Source organism: Acinonyx jubatus, chromosome D4, assembly GCF_027475565.1.
Source record: "Acinonyx jubatus isolate Ajub_Pintada_27869175 chromosome D4, VMU_Ajub_asm_v1.0, whole genome shotgun sequence".
Taxonomy (NCBI): domain Eukaryota; kingdom Metazoa; phylum Chordata; class Mammalia; order Carnivora; family Felidae; genus Acinonyx; species Acinonyx jubatus.
The window spans coordinates 61,722,866-61,746,264 of record NC_069391.1 but is presented as its reverse complement, the minus strand read 5'-3'; the positions used below and the strand labels follow the sequence as shown (position 1 = coordinate 61,746,264).

At 37.5% G+C, this 23,399-nt stretch overlaps 1 protein-coding gene across 3 annotated transcripts in view; it reads right to left on the bottom strand.

Annotated features, from left to right (window-relative positions):
- The window catches only part of KIAA2026 (KIAA2026 ortholog), a 131,766-nt gene that overhangs the window by 59,388 nt on the left and 48,979 nt on the right, over nucleotides 1-23,399 (bottom strand). For all 3 annotated transcript variants that reach the window (XM_027047167.2, XM_053205128.1, XM_053205127.1), the window contains one exon: nucleotides 8,496-9,910. In XM_027047167.2, coding sequence (XP_026902968.2) covers nucleotides 8,496-9,910 — 1,415 coding nt within the window. The remainder of the gene's footprint in view (nucleotides 1-8,495; nucleotides 9,911-23,399) is intronic.

Below are 23,399 nucleotides of genomic sequence, written 5' to 3'. Positions count from 1 at the left end.
GACATTTGTTTTTAATTAAAATAACCTAACATTTATTTCTTTTCTTATCACTGTTCCTTGTTTCCGTGCTTACACAGAATCTATATGGGAACTAAACTTCCACAAAAATAGGCAAGTGCATGGTCTGCTTAACCAGTATTCAGGAAGAAGTGATTCAACTCTTGGTATCTCTATAACACAGCTAGAATAACTGATTTCTAATTGGATGCAATAGGTACCTCTCAAAGGGACTCATGAGTCTGGACACAAGAATGCCTTTCTTCTATAAACTACATTTTTTAAAGTTCATAGGAAAAGATTTAATGGCCTCACGAATTTTGGGAAAGCTATAAAAACAATTTGAAGGAAATGAAATCCTTCCTTATCCCCCCACCCCCACCCCAGCCCCAGCACTGTTCTAATTAGCTTTTTAAAAACCATGTGAAAATAAATGAGTAAATAAATATCGTTTGATTTTGCATTCATTTGTAAGCACAACAGAGGTCACCCTTGATACTTCCAAAAAAGTTTATATTGTTGCCACATAAGCACTAAATTTGGGTAAATGCTCAAGTTCACTGTAGCAGCCATGCTTATTTTAATGGATTAAGCAGCTGAAGTGGTTACTGGGTATTTCCTTTCACTATATGATTAGGATATCTAAATGTAGATTAAATAAATGGAAGTAGTATTCTGTTGCGGTTTTAAGCTTGAATTTTGGAACTAAACTACCTGGGTTTGAATACCAGTTCTAACCACCTACTAGCTACAAATTGCTTTATTTCCTTGTGCAGTTTATCTATAAAACAGAGATAATGATATTACCTACTTTCTTATTGAGAATTAAAACGTAAAAAAAACTCAGACTACTGTTAGGCACATGGTTAAGTGATCAATGTTAGTTGTTATTATCTCCCTTAGCTAAGCCATTATGATAAGTGTCTAAACAAATATTATCATTTTACCTTCTTCAAATTCTTTTATTAACTTATTCTTTCATCTTAGTTCTTGCTCATATATCCTCTGTGCTACCACTCTACTTCCTACAATATTTATGTAACACATCATACAGTATTGTAATGATCCATTTATAGGTTTCTCATCCTTACTAGACTGAATTATTGATGACAGAAGTCACATTATTCGTTTTTTATTTACAGCATTTTTCATACAAGAAGTTATGAGAAATGATCCTTAAATAGAAAAATCCTAATTTAAATCAGAAATTTCACCGGTCTGGAGATAGGAAAAGGGAGGCAGTAACTGTTTATAATTCTTAAGGTCTCTCTGAGTCCATTTTTAAATAAAGAAAGCACTGGCAATAACTAGATAATTTACGCAATTTACCAAAGAGTTTCACAACATGACCTAGGAGTGGTAGTAAGAACACTAATTTTTATTGAGAACCTATTATGTCAGACACTTAGCAAGATAATTTATATAAATTATCTCAATTAATACTCAAAACAACCCCTCAAGGTAGGCAACACCTCATTTTAATGTAGGATAACTGAAAATCAAAGGTTACTTAACTTATTCAAGTGTTACACTGTAAGCAAGCACCACAGCCAGGGATTCTAACTCCAAAGTCCAAGTTCTTTCCATTATATAATTCTACCTCTTGAAAATCAGTTACCATTTACTGATTCCTACCACATGCCAGGCACCATGTTAAGTACTATGCATTCACTATTCCAATTAATCTTTGTAATGATTACATCAAGGTATGTCTTACCTCATTTTTCACATATAAAAAAACTGGCTATCAACAGGCAAATAAACTGATGGAGGACTTATAGCTAATGTGCACTGGACATATATTTGCACTACATCTGCCTCACTTCAAAGTTGCGTGCTTTTTATGATAAAATACTGCATTCTTTCAAATTTTCTGCAGGAATGTAATTTGCTTCTGACTGATTTCAGAGCATTCCTTTTTTGATTAGGATTATAAGATTCACATATTCACTATTAGTATCTTCAGACTATATCCTCATAAAAATTTGAATACAAATTTTCCTTCATTCTCCAGTAAAAACTGGCTCTTCCTTTTTATTATACCACTTTTAAAATGTAGCATGGATACTACAAAACCACACAGGCTTTATTTGGTAATCTGCTTTTGTTCCAGGGCAAGATATATATAGGGCAAGGTACCATACTGCCCCCTAGTGGGCTTCCATTCTTCCACCACTCACTTGATGATACACCAGGTCTTTACCTGCCCCCCCGCCCCCCGCCCCCCGCCCCCCCCAGCCCTAAATCATCTCATCCCATAAAACAGAATACAATTTTCAGATCTGGGACTGTGCTAAAGTCAGAATCACTTTAAAACATACAGAATTTTGACACAATTATTGGGCCTAAAATACACACATGAGCAAAAAATGAGTGTCAGCTTGTACCTGGAAAATAGAGAAGGAAAATTTAACATGGCCTAGTAATTAGTATTCAAGTGTGGCCTAAGGAAGCTTTTTAAAACTATGCTGAGAGCAGCTGTAGTAAAGGAAGCCCAACTTGAGAGAAAACAATGTAACTAAAAATATACTTTATAACTTAGGCACAAAACTCTAGTCTTCCAGAACATGGAGATATACCTCTTAACTAGCAAAATGCAGGTGATTATTATCCCCAATCCAACTCCTCTTTCCTGTCTCTTATTCTCCATCTTTCCCTTCTCCTTTATCTGCCTTACCTGACTGTCTTCATTCTTTGGCCCCTTGAACTATTCAGAGACTTCTATTTCAAAGCCCTCCTAGATTTGGCCTTCTTATGTTAAAAATTATCCTGGAGCACCTGGGTGGCTCAGTTGGTTGGGCGTCTGATTTTGGTTCAGGTCATGATCTCACAGTTCCTGGGTTTGAGCCCGCATCAGGCTCTGTGCTGACAGCTCAGAACCTGGAGCCTGCTTTGGATTCTGTGTCTCCCTCTCTCTCTGCCCCTCCCCAGCTCGTGTTTGCCCACCTGCACTCTTTCTCTCAAAAATAAACATTAAAAAAAAACACTATCCTAACACATTCGTTAGTTTCTCAGTGCTTACATTTTAGGAATCGTAACAAATGAATGGATACTAAGACATTAATCACTGTTAAAAAAGAAAAAAGACATTAATCACTGTTAAAAAAAAAAAAGGCCAAGGGCATTTATATTATCAAATAGAAATCTGGGAAGTGGCTGGAATGTGAAGTCACAGAACCAGTCTAAATTTGACTTTTTATGTACTAAATATTCATGTCCTAAGCAAATATTTAGTCTATACAAGTTTCTGGAGTGTTGTATCTCTTAAGTAAGCAATTTAACCTTAACAAAACAGCTGATTTTCTTTCCATTCTTCTTGCCTATTAGCAAATTTCTCATCATACTGGTAACCTTTTGCCACTATCATATAATTCAATAACTGCTAAACAATGATTTTTTTCTCCGTTAGCTTAAAATACTGAATCAGCTGTCAAATTCTGCTACTTATTGTAACATCTCTCTCAAAACATTATTTTCTTCTGTCAATGTGAAAGAAAAGTCATATAGTCAGTCATTCTCCATCTGGATTTAGAAATTTCCTCTTCTTAAACTTACCTTCAACCCCTTCATGAAAACCCTGCCAGTTTCTTTTATAACTCTTTAATGGTCCTAACTATTCTGCAAGATCCTTTCTCCTAATCCTGCCACTTATTAGCTATGTAACCTTGGACAAGTTAATAAACATCTCTGTGCCTCAGTTTTTTAACAATAAAATCTATATAATGAGGAATAATAATACCATTTAATGGAGTTTTTATGAAAATCAAATGAGAAAATATATATAAAGGCTTAGAACAGTGCCTGGCATACAGTTAGCACTTATGAGTATATAGCATTAAAATAAAAGGACAAAATACTCTATTGATCCTTTCACTCTCTTATATCTTGGCATCTTGAGTTGGTCCTCTAAAATTTTCCCCATACAGACACACATAGTTAGGATCTTTGGGTTTTCAACAACAACAAAAAACTGTAAAACTTTTTCACAATAATGGGTCTGGATGTAACCAAATATTGTAGATTACGCTGCTTTTTTAGTTATTCCCTATAAAGGAGCTTATTGCTTTTTACACATTATCTCTTATTGTAAGGTCATTTCCTTGCACTAGGCACTTGATGCAATTATTTAAAACAGCATCACCTGTCCAGAAAGAGATCACCCATAACTGGCACAGTCTCATCATTCAAATAGCTTCTAAAACCTCAACTTTTCACCTTTTTCCTTATGTTTTTCTCTGTGTTTTCAGTGACACCAGCTTAATTATACCCTCATGCTTTTATTCACATTACTAACCACTGTTCATCTATCCAATCCCCACTATTCTTCAAAGTCTTATATCCTCTGCAAAACCTTCCAAGACAACGATAGCAAACACTGACTGATTTACTCTCGACTTGACCTTTTACTCTATTATATACTTAACAATTATTAAAATGAATTGTTTACCACTTTGAGCCTTAGTTTATTCACTTATAAAAGAATAACACCACCACTTGTCTTATTTATTTTAATCAGTTCAGAGGAGCTAACATAAAATGATTTCGTTGAAAATAATGAACATGTGAGAAGAGGGAAAAACCCTCCAAACCAAATTGGCTAAAATGAGTAACTTAAAACACCATAAGCTTTTTGTAACAATTAATGTATCTTTAATAATTTTTGCCCATTTTTTTTCAGGTTTTATAAAAAGTCCTCTAGTTTTTAAAACCTATTTTATTTCAGCCAACTCTACTCCACAAAATCTATAACAGAATACTATTGAAAACAACCAAAATGTCTAATAAGGAGGTTGGAAAAATAACTACAACATACACATAACAAAATGATGGTGCAAAGATCTATTGATCACACAGAAGTTCACGGTGCACTGTTACGCAAGGAAAAAACAGATTGTAAAATGGTATGGATAGTACAATGCTAATTCAAAAATATATAGGCCTTGAAAAGGATATAAAAGATACATTTTAAGGAGCTAATCTTACTTATAGCTGAGTAAACTATGTGTGTTCATTTATTTATTCGACAGATTCCTACACAATGTGTTCGTCACTGTGCTAACCTTCTGTCCCCAAGAATGTTATAAAATACAGGGAAGACAATCATCAAAATAATTTACAAAGAAATAAATGCAACCATTATAAATAAATGTTATAAGTATTATAAAGGAGAAGTATCTGATGCTATAAGCATGCACAACTGGGGATATTCCAACGTTTTTCTATTCTATAATGTTTCTAAGAGTAAGGAAAGGCTTAAATAACTAAAAATGAATTCAATTAAAAAGCAGAAACAAACTCCAATTCTAAAAAATAGATAAAAATGCGTAAAAGTTGCAAAACTGCCCCAGAGTTCCCTAAAATTATCAAATCATTCTCAACCAATTTGTCTTTGCACCTTCTACTAAAAATTATCTCCCACCTGCTAAATTTAGAGAGTCCACCAAAAATTAAAGCCTGTATAATCAACATAAAATGGACCACATTAACCACATGTAGAATTTACTCTATCCTAAGTGAATGCTCATGGATGACACACTTTATCCCAAAGCATATTCTACAGAATGCTATTACTTGAAAAAAAAATCTGTGTTCAAGTAAACTTAAAAATACTAGGTTAAACAAAACTAAACAGTTTTTTTTCTTCAAGACTTCCCAGAGTCCTTAAAATAAAGGCCCCAAATCACTTTTCCACATTTCTGAAGTTCAAAAAGTTCTCAAAACTAACCTTTTAAAAATAAACATGACATGAACTGTTCTAAGGTTCTTTATAGTTTTCATCTCATTTAACCCATTCACATATCTTTCTGTAAAAACTATGTGTGTAATTACAGGGGCTACACCAAACTCAACTGGGGATGTTATTTAATAAACATATATATCATAATATCCTTCTATAATCTGATGATTTCTGAATTCCAAAACATATCTGATACAAGAGTTTTGTAAAATGCATTGTGGACCTGTACTAATGCACAATGTGAATCTAGAAGAGGAGCATTTCCACATTTTCCAAACATGTCACCATGGAGCTCCCTTTTAAAAATAGTGAAAGAGAAAACACTGGATTAGAGTATGCCCAAAACTGACTATAAAAGACCACAATGCCTCATACCTAATAAAGGAGCCCAGGGCAAAGCCTCAGGAAGACAAGTGTACTGAAAATGATGTAAAACAAATGTTCTGTTGTTGTTGTTGTTGTTGTTGTTATGTGCCTAGGTGGCTCCATCAGTTAAGCCTCCGACTCTTGGTTTCAGCTCAAGTCATGATCTCACAGTTTGTGACTTTGAGCCCTGCATAGGGCTCCACAATGACAGCAGGGAGCCTGTTTGGGATTCCCTCTCTCACTCTCTCTGCCCCTCCCCAGCTCCCTCTCTAAATAAATAAATAAACAAACAAACAAACAAATAAATTTAATTTAAAAAATTTTTTAAAAGGCATGGCTCAGTCAGTTTTGGCTCAGGTCATGATCTCATGGTTCATGAGTTTGAGCCCCACATCGGGCTCTGTGCTAACAGCACAGAGCTTGCTTGGGATTCTCTCTCTCTCCCTCTCTCTGCCCCAGGCTTGCTCACTCTCTCTGTCCCTCTCTCTCAAAATAAATAAATTTAATAAAAAAATTTTTTTTAATATCATTTTATGTACTGCTGTTATAACAGAAAGGAGTTTAGTATCTTATAAAGAAAGAGAGGGCATATGCTTACCCAGAACTATCAAGGGAGAGAGAAACTGTATTTGCCAGATCCAAGTATTTTTGTTACTGAAGACTAACCTCCTAAATTTGCTCTGAAGATAAAATTAGTATATAGGCTATCGCATTATTTTCTTCTATTTCATCCCTGTAAGCTGTCTATACCTACCTAAAGATGCTCAGAGAGGGTACATAAGTACTTGCTGAATTTGCTTCTTTTTTTTATTCACTTGGACAACTGGACATGACACCCCCACAAATATTCTCTCTGATCTACAAATATTCTGAACTACCATTTAAAAAATGTGGCAACAGTTTAATTGCTTACCATAAAAATACATTTAAAAGTAATCCTTACAGTTAATATTTTTACTCTGCTATTGGTAAAGCCTGTATAGGAGCTACATCAGTATCTACCCCCATAAGTCACAATTACCTTTGAACACATGAGTAGTAGGTCATAAATAAACAATAAAAGGTTTCAGGTGACAACAGTACTAATAAAACAGTATTACATACTTTAGCACTGGAAAAAATATTTCCAACTTAAACTACTAATTAATATTTTTGAGAGGAAAATGTGTCAAATCAAATTAAATTTATATAGCCTAAATATGTGGATTATTACAAAATTTAAAAGGCTTATTTCTGAAAGTTACTTTAAAAAATTGTAGTTTTTCATCATCTGGCCAGTGTAGTGGTTCAACTTTGCAATTATCAGTTCATCAAATTAAGCCTGTTCTTAATAGTAAATTTTATGCTTCCTTATCAATGATATATTACATACACATTTTAAAATATACTTAACTGTATTCATTTAAGTAACAGCAAGTATATCAACTAAACAAACTTCACTCTCATTTACCAACTCATTATCAAATTATTGTCAAATCCTAATTATCTTTGCTACTGAGGGAAGATATAAAAAATGGAAATCCACAAATAATGACAATAAACCACAACTCATTTAGTAAACAATTCAAGTTTTTCCCAACCAGGCAAATTTTATAATAAGTGGAGTTCAACATCTGCTTTTATCTCACCTATCTTCTTGACAAACAAGACACAGAAACTGATTAAAAGGCAAACAATAGAAAAAGCAAAAACAGCTGAGTAATGAAAAGATAGTGCAACCAACCACCGAAGATTTTATTTACAGAATTTTTGTTATTCTTTAAATAGACTTGCAACAAATACATGGGGTATTCAAATTTGATGTAAGACAAATGTGCAAATCTTCTTACAAAATATGCTTCATGTCCTATTAGTTGATGCAATGGTTTTCCTTGTATTTCACATTTTTCCTGGGTATGAAAATATATACTGAAAATAGAGTGCTAAAAAATATATGATGTGGGAAAAAAACAACACCCAGAAAGATAATCTGACTTGCCTTGGTTTAAGTTGCTATGTACTCTATATAGTATTGGGAATGGTATCTCCTGATATCAGTGCTTTTTCCATTTGCTGTACTGGTCTTAGCCTGGGGGGAAAAACACTTCTCAAAAATGATGGGAAGCATTATTTATCAAGAATCTGGTCCAGAGAAATGTAAAAACATTATGTCCAAAGATCTTCAACTGAAAATTAAATTAAAATGTACTGTGACAGTATTTTTTTTCTGTTGAGTATACAAAACCTCTTCTGCTCTGAGTTTTAATCAGTGGAAGAATATAAAACTTGATCTCTCAAACACACACACACACACACACACACTTTTCATTCTGTTAATCAGTGCCTCTCATGCCTAATTGCAAGAACAACATGAAGTATGCTTAAATGTAATTCTCATCCATTTGTGTTAGCTTACCAGATTTGTGCTTCTTGTGTTTTGCTTTCTTTTTGATGATCAATAACTTATTCTGGATCTCAGGTTTGTAAGATTTGAATGCAAGAGAATGAAGACTTTCACGCTTTCTCTGTAAGTTTTCATTTAAAACATCTTTCAATTTCTTTTTTTTCTTTTTCTTCTTTTTTGCCCTCATTTTAGTTAGTTTGATTTTCTTGTGACTCTGCAGTGACTGCTCTAATAGAATGTCTCTTACAACTTTGTGGCAGTTAAATTCTGGATGATCACTGTGACTTCCATTTACATGTATTTGGCAAGATTTTAGAGCATTTTCTTTTAATGGACTGGGTTCAGGCTTTACTCTGGAAGCTTCACCATATTTTTCTTGATTTTCTATAAACCTTATTTCACCTGGACTAAGAGGCTCTCCAAAGCCAGTAACTTCCCCTGGACTCCCTGGTTCCCCTAAATTTTCTTTATAACAATCAGTTTTTTTAATTTCACAGGGCCTGCAAATTCTAATTTCACAGCTGGATTTCACTTCCATTTCAACAGGGATGTCATGATTATCCAAGTTCATCTTAGCAGAGCCCCAAGTTGTATCAAAATTAGTTTCCTGCTCTTTCTTGAAGGCAGAGGAGAGGCCTATACTACACCTATGTTCTCCATTACTTGTACTAACATAGTCACATTTCAATTTCTCCAGTTTAATCCGAGGTACTCTTTGTATTTTAATGGGTGGAACTGGAAATTCTGGGGCTTGAAAAGGTCTCTGTTTATAAATCCGTACATCTGCACCACAGAACTGTGGAAAATGCACATAAGCATTCTCCAAATAATCGTAACCCAAGATAACTTCCCTGCATTCATGAATAGGCTGTCCAAGTACAGCATCTTGAACTTCTTTTTGTGTTTCATACACAAAGTCACAAAGACCCTTAAGTAACCATACTTTTTGGTAAAAAGGTAGTTCATGAAAAGGTTTTTCTTCCAATGGATTAACTTCTCCAAGAACTTTAAAAAACTGAGGACATAACCCAAGCTTTTCAGCACAGTTATCAGGATTTTCAGTCTGTCCTACAGCAGTATACCACTGCTGTACTTTCTGTCTCAGTGCTGCTTCCCAGGTCCTATAAGGCAAAGTAGGTCTTCGATGTAAGGTAGGTCTGCGATGAGGTGGACTTAACAGAGAAGTCATTATTTTAGAAAGAAAAGCATTACACTGAGGCATCAGAAGACAACGTTCCAATTCGTAAAAGACTATTTCTGGCAAATTTAGAATTTGTTGGGCTAAACAAAGAAAATGACCAATAGCTGGAATTTCCCACATAGTCTCCATACAAGTTGGAGCTGCTTGAGCTAGGAGTTTTCTTTCCCATTCTTCCATTTCCTTTTGACTAGCTTCTTCTGCTTCTTTTCTTTCCTGCTCCCGAAGCCTAAAGAAAGTTTAACAAATTATACTATTGTTAAAGTAGAAAGTACCATTAAATACTAAATATTTGGTGTCATATTAATCTTTAATCAACAAGGCAAATGGCTACAAAGTATCTCATTAGATGTACCATTATTTTCTTCAGATGATGAAATAAATATATAACTTGACACTGAGTCTTCTGACATTTCTTCATCCAAAGTAAAATTCTTCAACTTAGGATGTGTATCAATTTCAAAGTAAATGAAAAAAATTTAAACATGTGTACTAAACAAAAGCACAGGGTAGTGCTTTCTAAAAGTAGTATGATGTCATATAAGAACTATAAAGATATTTAAATCCTTTGACATGGTAATTCCGTTCCTAGAAAGTTTTTGTTTGTATTAACTTGACAGAGTTAACTTTTAACCATATAAAAAAAGTTATAAAGAAGTTTTTATAAACTTTTGTAAAGTTATAAAAAAGTTACACAATTGGGAAATAAGCTGGCTATTATTAGGTAGCCTTAAAAACTAAAATTATGGGAGGAGGATGGCACAGGAGTAGGGGGGCCCTAAGCTTACCTCATCCCTTGAACATAGCTAGATAAATATCAAATCATTCTGAACACCTAAGAAATTGATTTGAGAACTGAGAGAATAAAACTTCACATCTACAAGAAGAAAAATGACCACCTCGTGGAAGGTAGGAGCTACAGACAATTGTTGTGGAGGAGAAAAGAACTGTGAGTGCTGCAGAGAGGAGGGAGCCCTGATCATGGAGGTGTGCCTGAATGAGAGAGAAAGAGTGAAGCAACAGGCAGGGGACTGCACAAGAAAAACTCTTCTCCAACACCAGTGACTGGGAAAAAGAGAGGGGCTGACTGTTAGTTTTTATGAGCAGTGGAGCTCAAAGTCTGAAGTTTTAGAAGACCCTACCATCGCTGGGTTGTATCTGGCAGGCTTAGCAGTGCCCCAGTGGGGAAGGAAGGAGGAAGGAGATACAGGAGTAGGAAGCATGATCTGAATATCCCCTGGGTCCAACTGGGAGAAACAGTTCCCCTTCTTGGGAGTTCATTTGGGAGTGGTGGCATGGACTCTCCTGGGACAAAAGAACTGATGGTGCCAATGTGTTGCCCTATTCCCTAGCATAGGAACAAAGACACAGGCTGAAGGTATCAAGTCTTGGTGCCAGCTTTTTGGCTGCACTTCACCATAAACTCTGAACCACTGTGTGGTCATGCAACTGCTTTCCTGGGACAAACTGGTAAATGGCAAAAGCATAGCAAGACCCTCTCCCAAAGCATCAGCATTGGTGCGGGCTACACAGTTCCCTAAAATTTGGAGTTCTGAAACCCAGCCACATGGCAGAGATAAAGAGTACTGTGCTGCCTGGAAGGCAGACAGTTGGGACTCAGACAAGGTGAAGGCAGGGATCTGACAGAAGCTGGGAACAGTAGAGAGGGATTCTTTGCTCTTCTACAATGACTTCTTGAGGAGTGGCGGGGCGAACTCCTTGCTCCAAGGAGAAGAGAGCTGGCAACATCACTTTCTTGCTCTCCCCCATCAGTACTGACCAAATTCAATGAGCTAAACAGCCTCCTCAGTGGAGACCAGAGCTGCTTACAACAAGCTCCACCCCACTGTGCCTGCAGGTGCATCTCTACTAGGGCAAGACCACCTGAAAATCAGCGCAGCAGGCTTCTCCCCCAAACCCAGGGCATCCCCTCATGCACAGCGTTTACTGACAGAGTGCTTCAAAGCTTCAATTTAGGAGAAATAAGGTCTAGCTTCATTTTTTTTTTTTTTTTGATCCCACATCTTTTAAAAAGCAGATCAAAACACACCTACACCTAGACAAAAACTACCATACAGTGGACAATGTCCAAACACCCCCTACTGCAAGCAAGGAGACACTCTACAGAGGACCGGCCTGAGGGTAGGAAAAGCCAAAATACAACAACAAACTGCATATAGGGTACCGCTTTTGTTGGTCTCTTCTTAATATAGCCATTACTCTCAGGAGCAGGAATAGAACAGGCTTTCCTAATAATCACACACAAAAAAACAGTGACCTAAAGAAAATGACAAGACAGAGGAATCCATCCAAAAGAAAGAAAAGGAAAAAGTCACAGTTGGGGATTCAATCATTACAGACATAAGATATCTGAACCATAATTTAAAACAACGATTATAAGGATACTAACTCGCTGGGCTTGAAAAAAGCATAGAAGACACTAGAGAATCCTTTACTGCAGAGATAAAAAAAAAACTAAAATCTCAGGCTAAAATTAAAAATACTATAACTAAGTTGCAAACCCAACTGGATGACATGACAATAAGGATGTATGAAGTAGAGGAATGAATCAGTGATATAGAAGACAGAATTATAGAGAACAATGAAGCAAAAAGTAAGAGGGCAACAAAGGTATTGGATCACGATGGTAGACTTAGGGAACTCAGCAACTCCTTAAAGCATTTGTATCACATTTGTATCACAGGAGTCCTAGAAGAAGAGAGGAAAAAAGAGGAAGATTTATTTCAGCAAATTAGAGCTGCAAACTTCCCTAATATGGGGAAGGACAATACACATCAAAAGTCAAGAAGTGCAAGAACTCCCATTAAATTCAATAAAAATGACCATCACAAAATACAAGACCAAAATACACAAAGAAAGAATCCTGAAAGCAGCAAGGGAAAAAAAGTTCTTAACCTACAAGGGAAGACAGACCAGATTCACAGAAGATCTATCCACAGAAACTTAGTAGGCTAAAGAGACTTGCAGGATATATTCAATGAGCTGAATGTGAAAAATATGCAGCCAAGAATACTTTATCCAGCAAGGCTATCATTCAGAATAGGAGAGATAAAGAGTATCCCAGACAAACAAAAATATAAAGGAGTTCGTGACCACTAAACCAGACCTCAAGAAAAATTAAAGGGTACTCTTTGGGGATAAAAATACCAAAAGCAACAAAGATTGAAAGGACCAGAGATCATCATCAGAAACACCAACTTTAGGGGCGCTGGGGTGGCTCAGTCAGTTAAGCATCCGACTTCGGCTCAGGTCATGATCTCGCAGTTCGTGAGTTCAAGCCCCACGTCAGGCTCTGTGCTGACCGCTCAGAGCCTGGAGCCTGTTTCAGATTCTGTGTCTCCCTCTCTCTCTGACCCTCCCCCATTCATGCTCAGTCTCTCTCTGTCGCAAAAATAAATAAACGTTAAAAAAAAAAAGAAACACCAACTTTATAGGTAACAAATGGCATTACATTCGTATCGTTCAATAACTACTCTGCATGTAAATAAACTAAATGCTCCAATCAAAAGACATAGGATATTAGAAAAGATAAAAAGAACAAGACCTATCACACACAATGCTGCCTACAAGAGACTCATTTTAGACCTAAAGACACAAGCAGATTGAAAGTGAGGGGATGGAGAACCATCTAATGGACATCAAAAGAAAGCTGGACTAGCCATACTTACTTATATCAACAAACTAGATTTTAAACCAAAGACTGTAACATGAAAAAGGGCACTATATCATAATTACGAGGTCTATCCATCAAGATCTAACAATTGTAAAATTTATGCCCTCAACTCAGAAGAACCCAAATATATAAATCAATTAATTACAAACATAAAGAAACTCAGTGACAATAACACAGTACAGTAGGGGACTTTAACACTCTACTTATAGCAACAGACAGACCATCTAAGCAAAAAAATCAACAATACACAGTGGCTTTCAATGACGCACTGGCCCAAAAGGACTTAACAGATATATGCAAAGCATTTCATCCTAAAGCAGCAGAATATACATTCTTTTCAATGTCACATGAACATCCTCCAGAACAGACCAAATACTGGGTCACAAATGAACCCTCAACAGGTACAAAAAGATTGAGATCATACCATGCATATTTTCAGATCACATGACTATGAAATTTGAAGTCAACCACAAGAAAAAATTTAGAAAGTCCTCAAATACATGGAGGTCAAAGAATAGCTTACTAAAGAATAAATCGTAAACCAGAAAATTAGAGAAGAAATTTAAAAAGTACATGGAAGCATGGGGCGCCTGGGTGGCTCAGTCAGTTGAGCATCCAACTTCAGCTCAGGTCATGATCTCACAGTTCGTGGGTTTGAGCCCTGTGTTGGTCTCTGTGCCCACAGTTCAGAGCCTGAAGCCTGCTTCAGATTCTGTCTCCCTTGCTCTCTGCCCCTCCCCTCTCACACACTCTCTCTCTCTCAAAAATGAATAAATGTTTAAAAATATATATTAAAAAAAAAAGTACATGGAAGCAAATGAAAACATGGTGGTCCAAAACGTTTGGGATGCAGCAAAGGCAGCCATAAGAGGGCAGTATATGGCAATACAGGCCTACTTCAAGAAGCAAGAAAAGTCTCAAATACACAACCACACCTGATACCTAAAGGAGTTAGAAAAGGAACAGCAAATAAAGCCTAAAACCAGCAGAAGAAGGGAAATAATAAATATCAGAAAAGAAATAAACAATATAGAAACAAAAATAAAAAGCCCCAGTAGAACACATCAACAAAGTAAGAGCTGGCTCTTTGAAAGAATTAATAAAACTGATAAATCCTTAGCCAGACTTATCAAAAAGAAAAGAGGGCCAAAATAAATAAAATCAAGAATAAAAGAGAAGAGATCACAACCAACACTATAGATATACAAACAATTACAAGAGAAAATTATGAAAAATTATATGCCAACAAACTGGGTATTCTGTAAGAAATGAACAAAATCCTAGAAACATACAAAATACCAAAACTGAAACAGGAAGAAAAAAAATTTGAAGAGACCTATAATCAGCAAAGAATTTGAATTAGTAATCAAAAATCTCCCAAGGACATAAGAGTCTTAGGCTGGATGGATTCCCAGGGAATACTACTAGACAATTAAAGAGTTAATACCTATTCTTCTCAAACTGTTCCAAAAAAACCCAAAAAACAAAACAAACAAACAAACAAAACAACCAGAAATGGAAGGAAAACTTCCAGACTCATTCTACAAGGCCAGCATTACCTTGATTCCAAAACTAGCCAAACACCCCATAAAAAGGAGAATTACAGACCAATGTCCCCGATGAACATGAAAATTCTCAACAAGATACTAGCAAATCAAATTCAACAGTATATCAAAAGAATTGCTGACCATGATCAAGTGGGATTTATACCTGGGCTGCAGGGCTGGTTCATAGTTGTAAATCAATCACGTGATACACCACTTTAATAAAAGAAAGAATAGGAACCACACGATCCTCTCAATAGATGCAAAAAAAGCATTTGACAAAACAGCATGCATTCTTGATAAAAACCATAAAGTAAGGATGGAAGGAATATACCTCAACATCATAAAGGCCATACACAAAAGACCCACAGCTAAACTCATCCTCAATGGGGAAAAACTGAGAGCCTTTCCCTTACATCAGGTATAAGACAAGGATGTCCATTCTCACCATTGTTATTTAAAATAGTACTGGAAGTCCTAACCTAAGCATTCAGACAACAAAAAGACATAAAAGGCATTCAAATCAGCACGGAAGATGTCAAACTGTCACTATTTGTAGACAAAATGATACTGTATGTATAAAACCCGACAGACTCCACCAGAAAATTGCTAGAACTAATACATGAATTCAGCAAAGCTGCAGGATATAAAATCAACATACAAAACTCAGTTGCATTTCTATACACCAATAACAAAGTGGCGGAAAGAGAAATCAAGGAATCAATCCCATTTACAACAGTACCAAAAACCTTAAGATACCTAGGAATTAACCTAACCAAAGAGGTAAAAGATCTGTACTCTGAAAACTATAGAACACTTATCAAAGAAATTAAAGAGGACATAAAGAAATGGAAAAACATTCCATGCTCATGGAAGAACAAATATTGTTAAAACATAAAAGAAAATATATAATATTTTATATTATAATAAAATATTATAATAAAATATTGTTAAAATATAAAAGTCTATACTACCAAAACCAATCTACACATTTAATGCAACCCCTATCAAAATACAACAGCATTTAGCAGAGCTAGAACAAACAATACTAAAGTTTGTATGGAACCACAAACGACCCACAATAGGCAAAGCAATCCTGAAAAAGAAAAGCAAAGCTGGAGGCATCACGATCTGGACTTCAAGCTGTATTACAAAGCTGTGGTCATCAAACAGTGTGGTACTGGTGTAAAAAGAGACACAGTGATCAATGGAACAGAATGACAACCCAGAAATGGACTCAGAACTATGTGGTCAATTAATCTTCAACAAAGCAGGAAAGACGATCCAATGGGGAAAAAAAAACCAGTTTCTTCAACAAATGGTGCTGGGAAAACTCTATAGACAGTGACATGCAGAAGAATGAAACTGGACCACTTTCTTACAAAAATAAATTCAAAATGGATGAAAGACCTAAATGTGAGATAGGAAACTATCAAAATCCTAGAGAACACAGGCAGAAACGTCTTTTGACTTTGGCTGCCGCAACTTCTTACCAGACAAATCACCAGAGGCAAAGGAAACAAAAGCAAACATGAACTATTGGGACTTCATCAAGATAAAAAGCTTCTACACAGCAATGGAAACAATCATCAAAACTAAAAGGCAGCCTACGGAATGGGAGAGGATACTTTGAAATGACATATTGGATAAAGGGATAGTATCCAAAATCTATGAAGAAGTTATCAAATTCAATGCCCAAAACCAAATAATCCAGTGAAGAAATGGGCAGAAAACACAGACTAGACACTTTACCAAAGAAGACATCCGGATGACCAACAGACACATGAAAAGATGTTCAACATCACTCATAACCAGGGAAATACAAATCAAAACCACAATGAGATACTACTTCACATCTGTTAGAATGGCTAAAATTAACAACTCAGGCAACAACAGGTGTTGGCCCTGCCTTGGGGGAACACTACTTCCCATCTAGCCTTTGCTGGCACAGAGCAAGAGATTATGGACACTTCCAGCATCTCCATTTGACTCGGTTACCCATGCTTTCGGATTGTTTTCTCCTGTAATCTTAAACATTGTTTTTAAGAATAAAACAAGGTTTAGTCTACACATTTAAAAACATTATCCTCGACTAGGAGGAACATGGCAAAGTAGGAGGACGCTGGGCTCACTGCGTCCTGCTGATCACTTAGATTCCACCTACACCTGCCTAAATAACCCAGAAAAACGCCAGAAGACTACTAGAACAGATTCTCCGGAGCCAAGCGCAGACGAGAGGTCCACGGAAGAGGGTAGGAAGGGTGGAGAGGCAGTGTGCGCTACATGGACTGGCGGGAGGGAGCCGGGGCGGAGGGGCAGCCTGCTGGCCAAGCAGAGACCCCGAGTATGGCTGGCAAAAGCGGAAGAGCTGGACGGAGTGTGTTCTGAAAGCAAGCGGGACTTAATATCTGGAAGGTTATAAGTTAACAGCTCTGCTCAGAGAATGGGAAGGCTGGAGAACAATGGGAGGGAGAGTTGTTGAGCCCCGGACGACAGAGCTCAGTTTCGTGGGGGAACAAAGGCACTCACCAGAGCCATCACCCTCGCCCATCCCCCAGCCAAAATCCCAAAGGGAACCAGTTCCTGCCAGGGAACTTGCTGGCACCGTGCAAACACCCAACACTGTGCTTCTGCAGATCCATCCCTCCGGCAGGTCTGACTCCCTCCTGTTGCCGCAGGGCCCCCCCCAAGCGGATCACGGAAGGAGAAGCGAGCTGAGCCTGCCCCTCCCGCCCCTGTGCACCTTGCCCATCCACCCCAGATAATAGGCCAGATCCCCAGCACCACAAGGCTGGCAATGTGCAAGTAGCCCAGACAGGCCACACCACCCCACAGTGAATCCCGCCCCTAGGAGAGGGGAAGAGAAAGTACACAAGTCTGACTGTGGCCCCAGTGGTGGGCTGGGGGCAGACATCAGGTCTGACTGCGGCCCCGCCCACCGAACCAAGATATTCAAGACAGCACAGGGGAAGTGCCCTGCAGTTCCGCACCACTCCAGGGACTATCCAAAATGACAAAATTGAAGAATTCTCCTCAAAAAAATCTCCAGGAAATAACAACAGCTAACGAACTGATCAAAAACAATTTAAAAAATGTAACAGAAAGTGAGTTTAGAATAATAGTCATAAAATTATTCGCTGGGCTTAAAACAGTATAGAGGACAGGAGAGAATCTATTGCTACAGAGATCAAGGGACTAAGGAACAGTCAGGAGGAGCTAAAAAATGCTATTAATGAGCTGCAAAATAAAATGGAAATGACCACGGCTTGGATGGAAGAGGCAGAGGAGAGAATAGGTGAACTAGAAGATAAAATTATGGAAAAAGAGGAAGCTGAGAAAAAGAGAGATAAAAGATTCCAGGAGTATGAGGGGAAAATTAGAGAACTAAGTGATGCACTAAAGAGAAATAATCTACTCATAATTGGTATTCCAGAGGAGGAAGAGAGATGGAAAGGTGCTGAAGGTGTACTTGAAGAAATCATAGCTGAGAACCTCCCTGATCTGGGGAAGGAAAAAGGCATTGAAATCCAAGAGGCACAGAGAACTACCTTCAGATGTAACTTGAATCGATCTTCTGCACGACATATCATAGTGAAACTGGCAAAATACAAGGATAAAGAGAAATTTCTGAAAGCAGCTAGGGATAAACGTGCTCTAACACATAAAGGGAGACCTATAAGACTCGTGACCGATCTCTCTACTGAAACCTGGCAGGCCAGAAAGGAATGGCAGGAGATCTTCCATGTGATGAACAGCAAAAATATGCAGTCAAGAATCCTTTATCCAGCAAGTCTGACATTTAGAATAGAAGGAGAGATAAAGGTCTTCCCAAACAAACAAAAACTGAAGGAATTCATCACCACTAAACCAGCCCTACAAGAGATCCTAAGGGGGATCCTGTGAGACAAAGTACCGGAGACATCGCTACAAGCATGAAACCTACAGACATCACAATGACTCTAAACCCGTATCTTTCTATAATAACACTGAATGTAAATGGACTAAATGTGCCAACCAAAAGACATAGGGTATCAGAATGGATAAAAAAACAAGACCCATCTATTTGCTGTCTACAAGAGACTCATTTTAGACCTGAGGACACCTTCAGATTGAGAGTGAGGGGATGGAGAACTATTTATCATGCTACTAGAAGTCAAAAGAAAGCTGGAGTGGCCGTACTTGTATCAGACAAGCTAGACTTTAATTTAAAGGCTATAACAAGAGATGAAGAATGGCATTATATAATAATTACAGGGTCTATCCATCAGGAAGAGCTAACAATTATAAATGTCTATGTGCCAAATATGGGAGCCCCCAAATATATAAAACAATTACTCACAGACATAAGCAACGTTATTGACAAGAATGTGGTAATTGCAGGGGACTTTAACACTCCAATTACAGAAATGGACAGATCATCCAGACACACGGTCAATAAAGAAACAAGGGCCTTGAATGATACATTGGATCAGATGGACCTGACAGATATGTTTAGAACTCTGCATCCCAAAGCAACACAATATACTTTCTTCTTGAGTGCACATGGAACATTCTCCAAGATAGATCACATACTGGGTCACAAAACAGCCCTTCATAAGTATACAAGAATGGAGACCATACCATGCATACTTTCAGACGAAACTTGAAATCAACCACAGGAAAAAGTCTGGAAAACCTCCAAAAGCATGCAGGTTAAACAACACCCTACTAAAGAATGAGTGGGTCAACCAGGCAATTAGAGAAGAAATTAAAAAATATATGGAAACAAACGAAAATGAAAATACAACAATCCAAACGCTTTGGGATGCAGCAAAGGCAGACCTGAGAGGAAAACACATTGCAATCCAGCCTATCTCAAGAAACAAGAAAAATCCCAAATACAAAATCTAATAGCACACCTAAAGGAAATAGAAGCAGAACAGCAAAGACAGCCTAAACCCAGCAGCAGAAGAGAAATAATAAAGATCAGAGCAGAAATAAACAATATAGAATATAAAGAAAACTGTAGAGCAGATCAATGAAACCAAGAGTTGGTATTTTGAAAAAATAAACAAAATTGATAAACCTCTAGCCAGGCTTCTCAAAAAGAAAAGGGAGATGACCCAAACAGATAAAATCATGAATGAAAATGGAATTATTACAACCAATCCCTCAGAGATACAAGCAATTATCAGGGAATACTATGAAAATTTATATGCCAACAAACTGGACAACCTGGAAGAAATGGACAAATTCCTAAACACCCACACACTTCCAAAACTCAATCAGGAGGAAATAGAAAGCTTGAACAGACCCATAACCAGCGAAGAAATTCAATCAGTCATCTAAAATCTCCCCAACAAATAAGAGTCCAGGACCAGATGGCTTCCCAGGGGAGTTCTACCAGACGTTTAAAGCAGAGATAATACCTATCCTTCTCAAGCTATTCCAAAAAATAGAAAGGGAAGGAAAACTTCCAGACTCATTCTATGAAGCCAGTATTACTTGGATTCCTAAACCAGACAGAGACCCAGTAAAAAAGAGAACTAAAGGCCAATATCCCTGATGAATATGGATGCAAAAATTCTCAATAAGATACTAGCAAATCGAATTCAACAGCATATAAAAAGAATTATTCACCATGATCAAGTGGGATTCATTCCTGGGATGCAGGGCTGGTTCAACATTTGCAAATCAGTCAACATGATACATCACATTAATAAAAGAAAAGATAAGAACCATATGATCCTGTCAATCGATGCAGAAAAGGCATTTGACAAAATTCAGCAACCTTCTTAATAAAAACCCTGGAGAAAGTCGGGACAGAAGGAACATACTTAAACATCATAAAAGCCATTTATGAAAAGCCCACAGCTAACATCATCCTCAATGGGGAAAAACTGAGAGCTTTTTCCCTCAGATCAGGAACACGACAGGGATGTCCACTCTCACCGCTGTTGTGTAACACAGTGTTGGAAGTTATAGCATCAGCAATCAAACACAAAAGGAAATCAAAGGCATCAAAATTGGCAAAGGTGAAGTCAAGCTTTCACTTTTTGCAGATGACATGATATTATACGTGGAAAATCCGATAGACTCCACAAAAAGTCTGCTAGAACTGATACATGAATTTAGCAAAGTTGCAGGATACAAAATCAATGTACAGAAATCAGTTGCATTCTTATACACTAACAATGAAGCAACAGAAAGACAAATAAAGAAACTGATCCCATTCACAATTGCACCAAGAAGCATAAAATACCTAGGGATAAATCTAACCAAAGATGTACAAGATCTGTATGCTGAAAACTATAGAAAGGTTATGAAGGAAATTGAAGATATAAAGAAATGGAAAGACATTCCCTGCTCATGGATTGGAAGAATAAATACTGTCAAAATGTCAATACTATCCAAAGCTATCTACACATTCAATGCAATCCCAATCAAAATTGCACCAGCATTCTTCTCGAAGCTAGAACAAGCAATCCTAAAATTTGTATGGAACCACAAAAGGCCCCAAATAGCCAAAGTAATTTTGAAGAAGAAGACCAAAGCAGGAGACATCACAATCCCAGACTTTAGCCTCTACTACAAAGCTGTAATCATCAAGACAGCGTGGTACTGGCACAAAAAAAGACACATAGACCAATGGAATAGAATAGAAACCCCAGACTAGACCCACAAATGTATGGCCAACTCATCTTTGACAAAGCAGGAAAGAACATCCAGTGGAAAAAAGACAGTCTCTTTAACAAATGGTGCTGGGAGAACTGGACAGCAACATGCAGAAGGATGAAACTAGACCACGTTCTTACACCATTCACAAAAATAAACTCAAAATGGATAAAGGACCTGAATGTGAGACAGGAAACTATCAAAACCCTAGAGGAGAAAGCAGGAAAAGACCTCTCTGATCTCAGTCGTAGCAATTTCTTACTTGACACATCCCCAAAGGCAAGGGAATTAAAAGCAAAAATGAACTACTGGGACCTTATGAAGATAAAAAGCTTCTGCACAGCAAAGGAAACAGCCAACAAAACTAAAAGGCAACCAATGGAATGGAAAAAGATATTTGCAAATGACATATCGGACAAAGGGCTAGTATCCAAAATCTATAAAGAGCTCACCAAACTCCACACCCGAAAAACAAATAACCCAGTGAAGAAATGGGCAGAAAACATGAATAGACACTTCTCTAAAGAAGACATCTGGATGGCCAACAGGCACATAAAAAGATGCTCAATGTCGCTCCTCATCAGGGAAATACAAATCAACACCACACTCAGATATCACCTCACGCCAGTCAGAGTGGCCAAAATGAACAAATCAGGAGACTATAGATGCTGGAGAGGATGTGGAGAAACGGGAACCCTCTTGCACTGTTGGTGGGAATGCAAATTGGTGCAGCAACTCTGGAAAACAGTGTGGAGGTTCCTCAAAAAATTAAAAATAGACCTACCGTATGAGTCAGCAATAGCACTGCTAGGAATTTACCCAAGGGATACAGGAGTACTGATGTACAGGGGCACATGTACCCCAATATTTATAGCAGCACTCTCAACAATAGCCAAATTATGGAAAGAGCCTAAATGTCCATCAACTGATGAATGGATAAAGAAATTGTGTTTTATATACACAATGGAGTACTACGTGGCAATGAGAAAGAATGAAATATGTCCCTTTGTAGCAACGTGGATGGAACTGGAGAGTGTTATGTTAAGTGAAATAAGCCATACAGAGAAAGACAGATACCATATATTTTAATTCTTATGTGGATCCTGAGAAACTTAACAGAAGACCATGGGGGAGGGGAAGGGGGAAAAAAAAAAAAAGAGGTTAGAGTGGGAGATAGCCAAAGCATAAGAGACTCTTCAAAACTGAGAACAAACTGAGGGTTGATGGGGGGTGGGAGGGAGGGGACGGTGGGGGATGGGTATTGAGGAGGGCACCTGTTGGGATGAGCACTGGGTGTTGTATGGAAACCAATTTGACAATAAATTTCATATATTGAAAAAATAAAAAAATAAAAAAATAAAAAAAAAAACTGAGAACAAACTGAGGGTTGATGGGGGGTGGGAGGGATGGGAGGGTGGGTGATGGGTATTGAGGAGGGCACCTTTGGGGATGAGCACTGGGTGTTGTATGGAAACCAATTTGACAATAAATTTCATATATTGAAAAATAAAAAAAAAACACTGAGAACAATCTGAGGGTTGATGGGGGGTGGGAGGGAGGGGAGGGTGGATGATAGGTACTGAGGAGGGCACCTTTTGGGATGAGCACTGGGTGTTGTATGGAAACCAATTTGACAATAAATTTCATGTATTGAAAATAAATAAATAAAATAAAATAAAATAAAATAAAATATAAAATTTTTTTAAATTGGGGAGCACTGGGTGGCTCAGTTGTTAAACACCCAACTCCTGATTTCAGCTCAGGTCATGATCTCACGGTTCATAGGTCGAGCCCCATGTCAGGCTCTGTGATGATGGTGTGTGGTC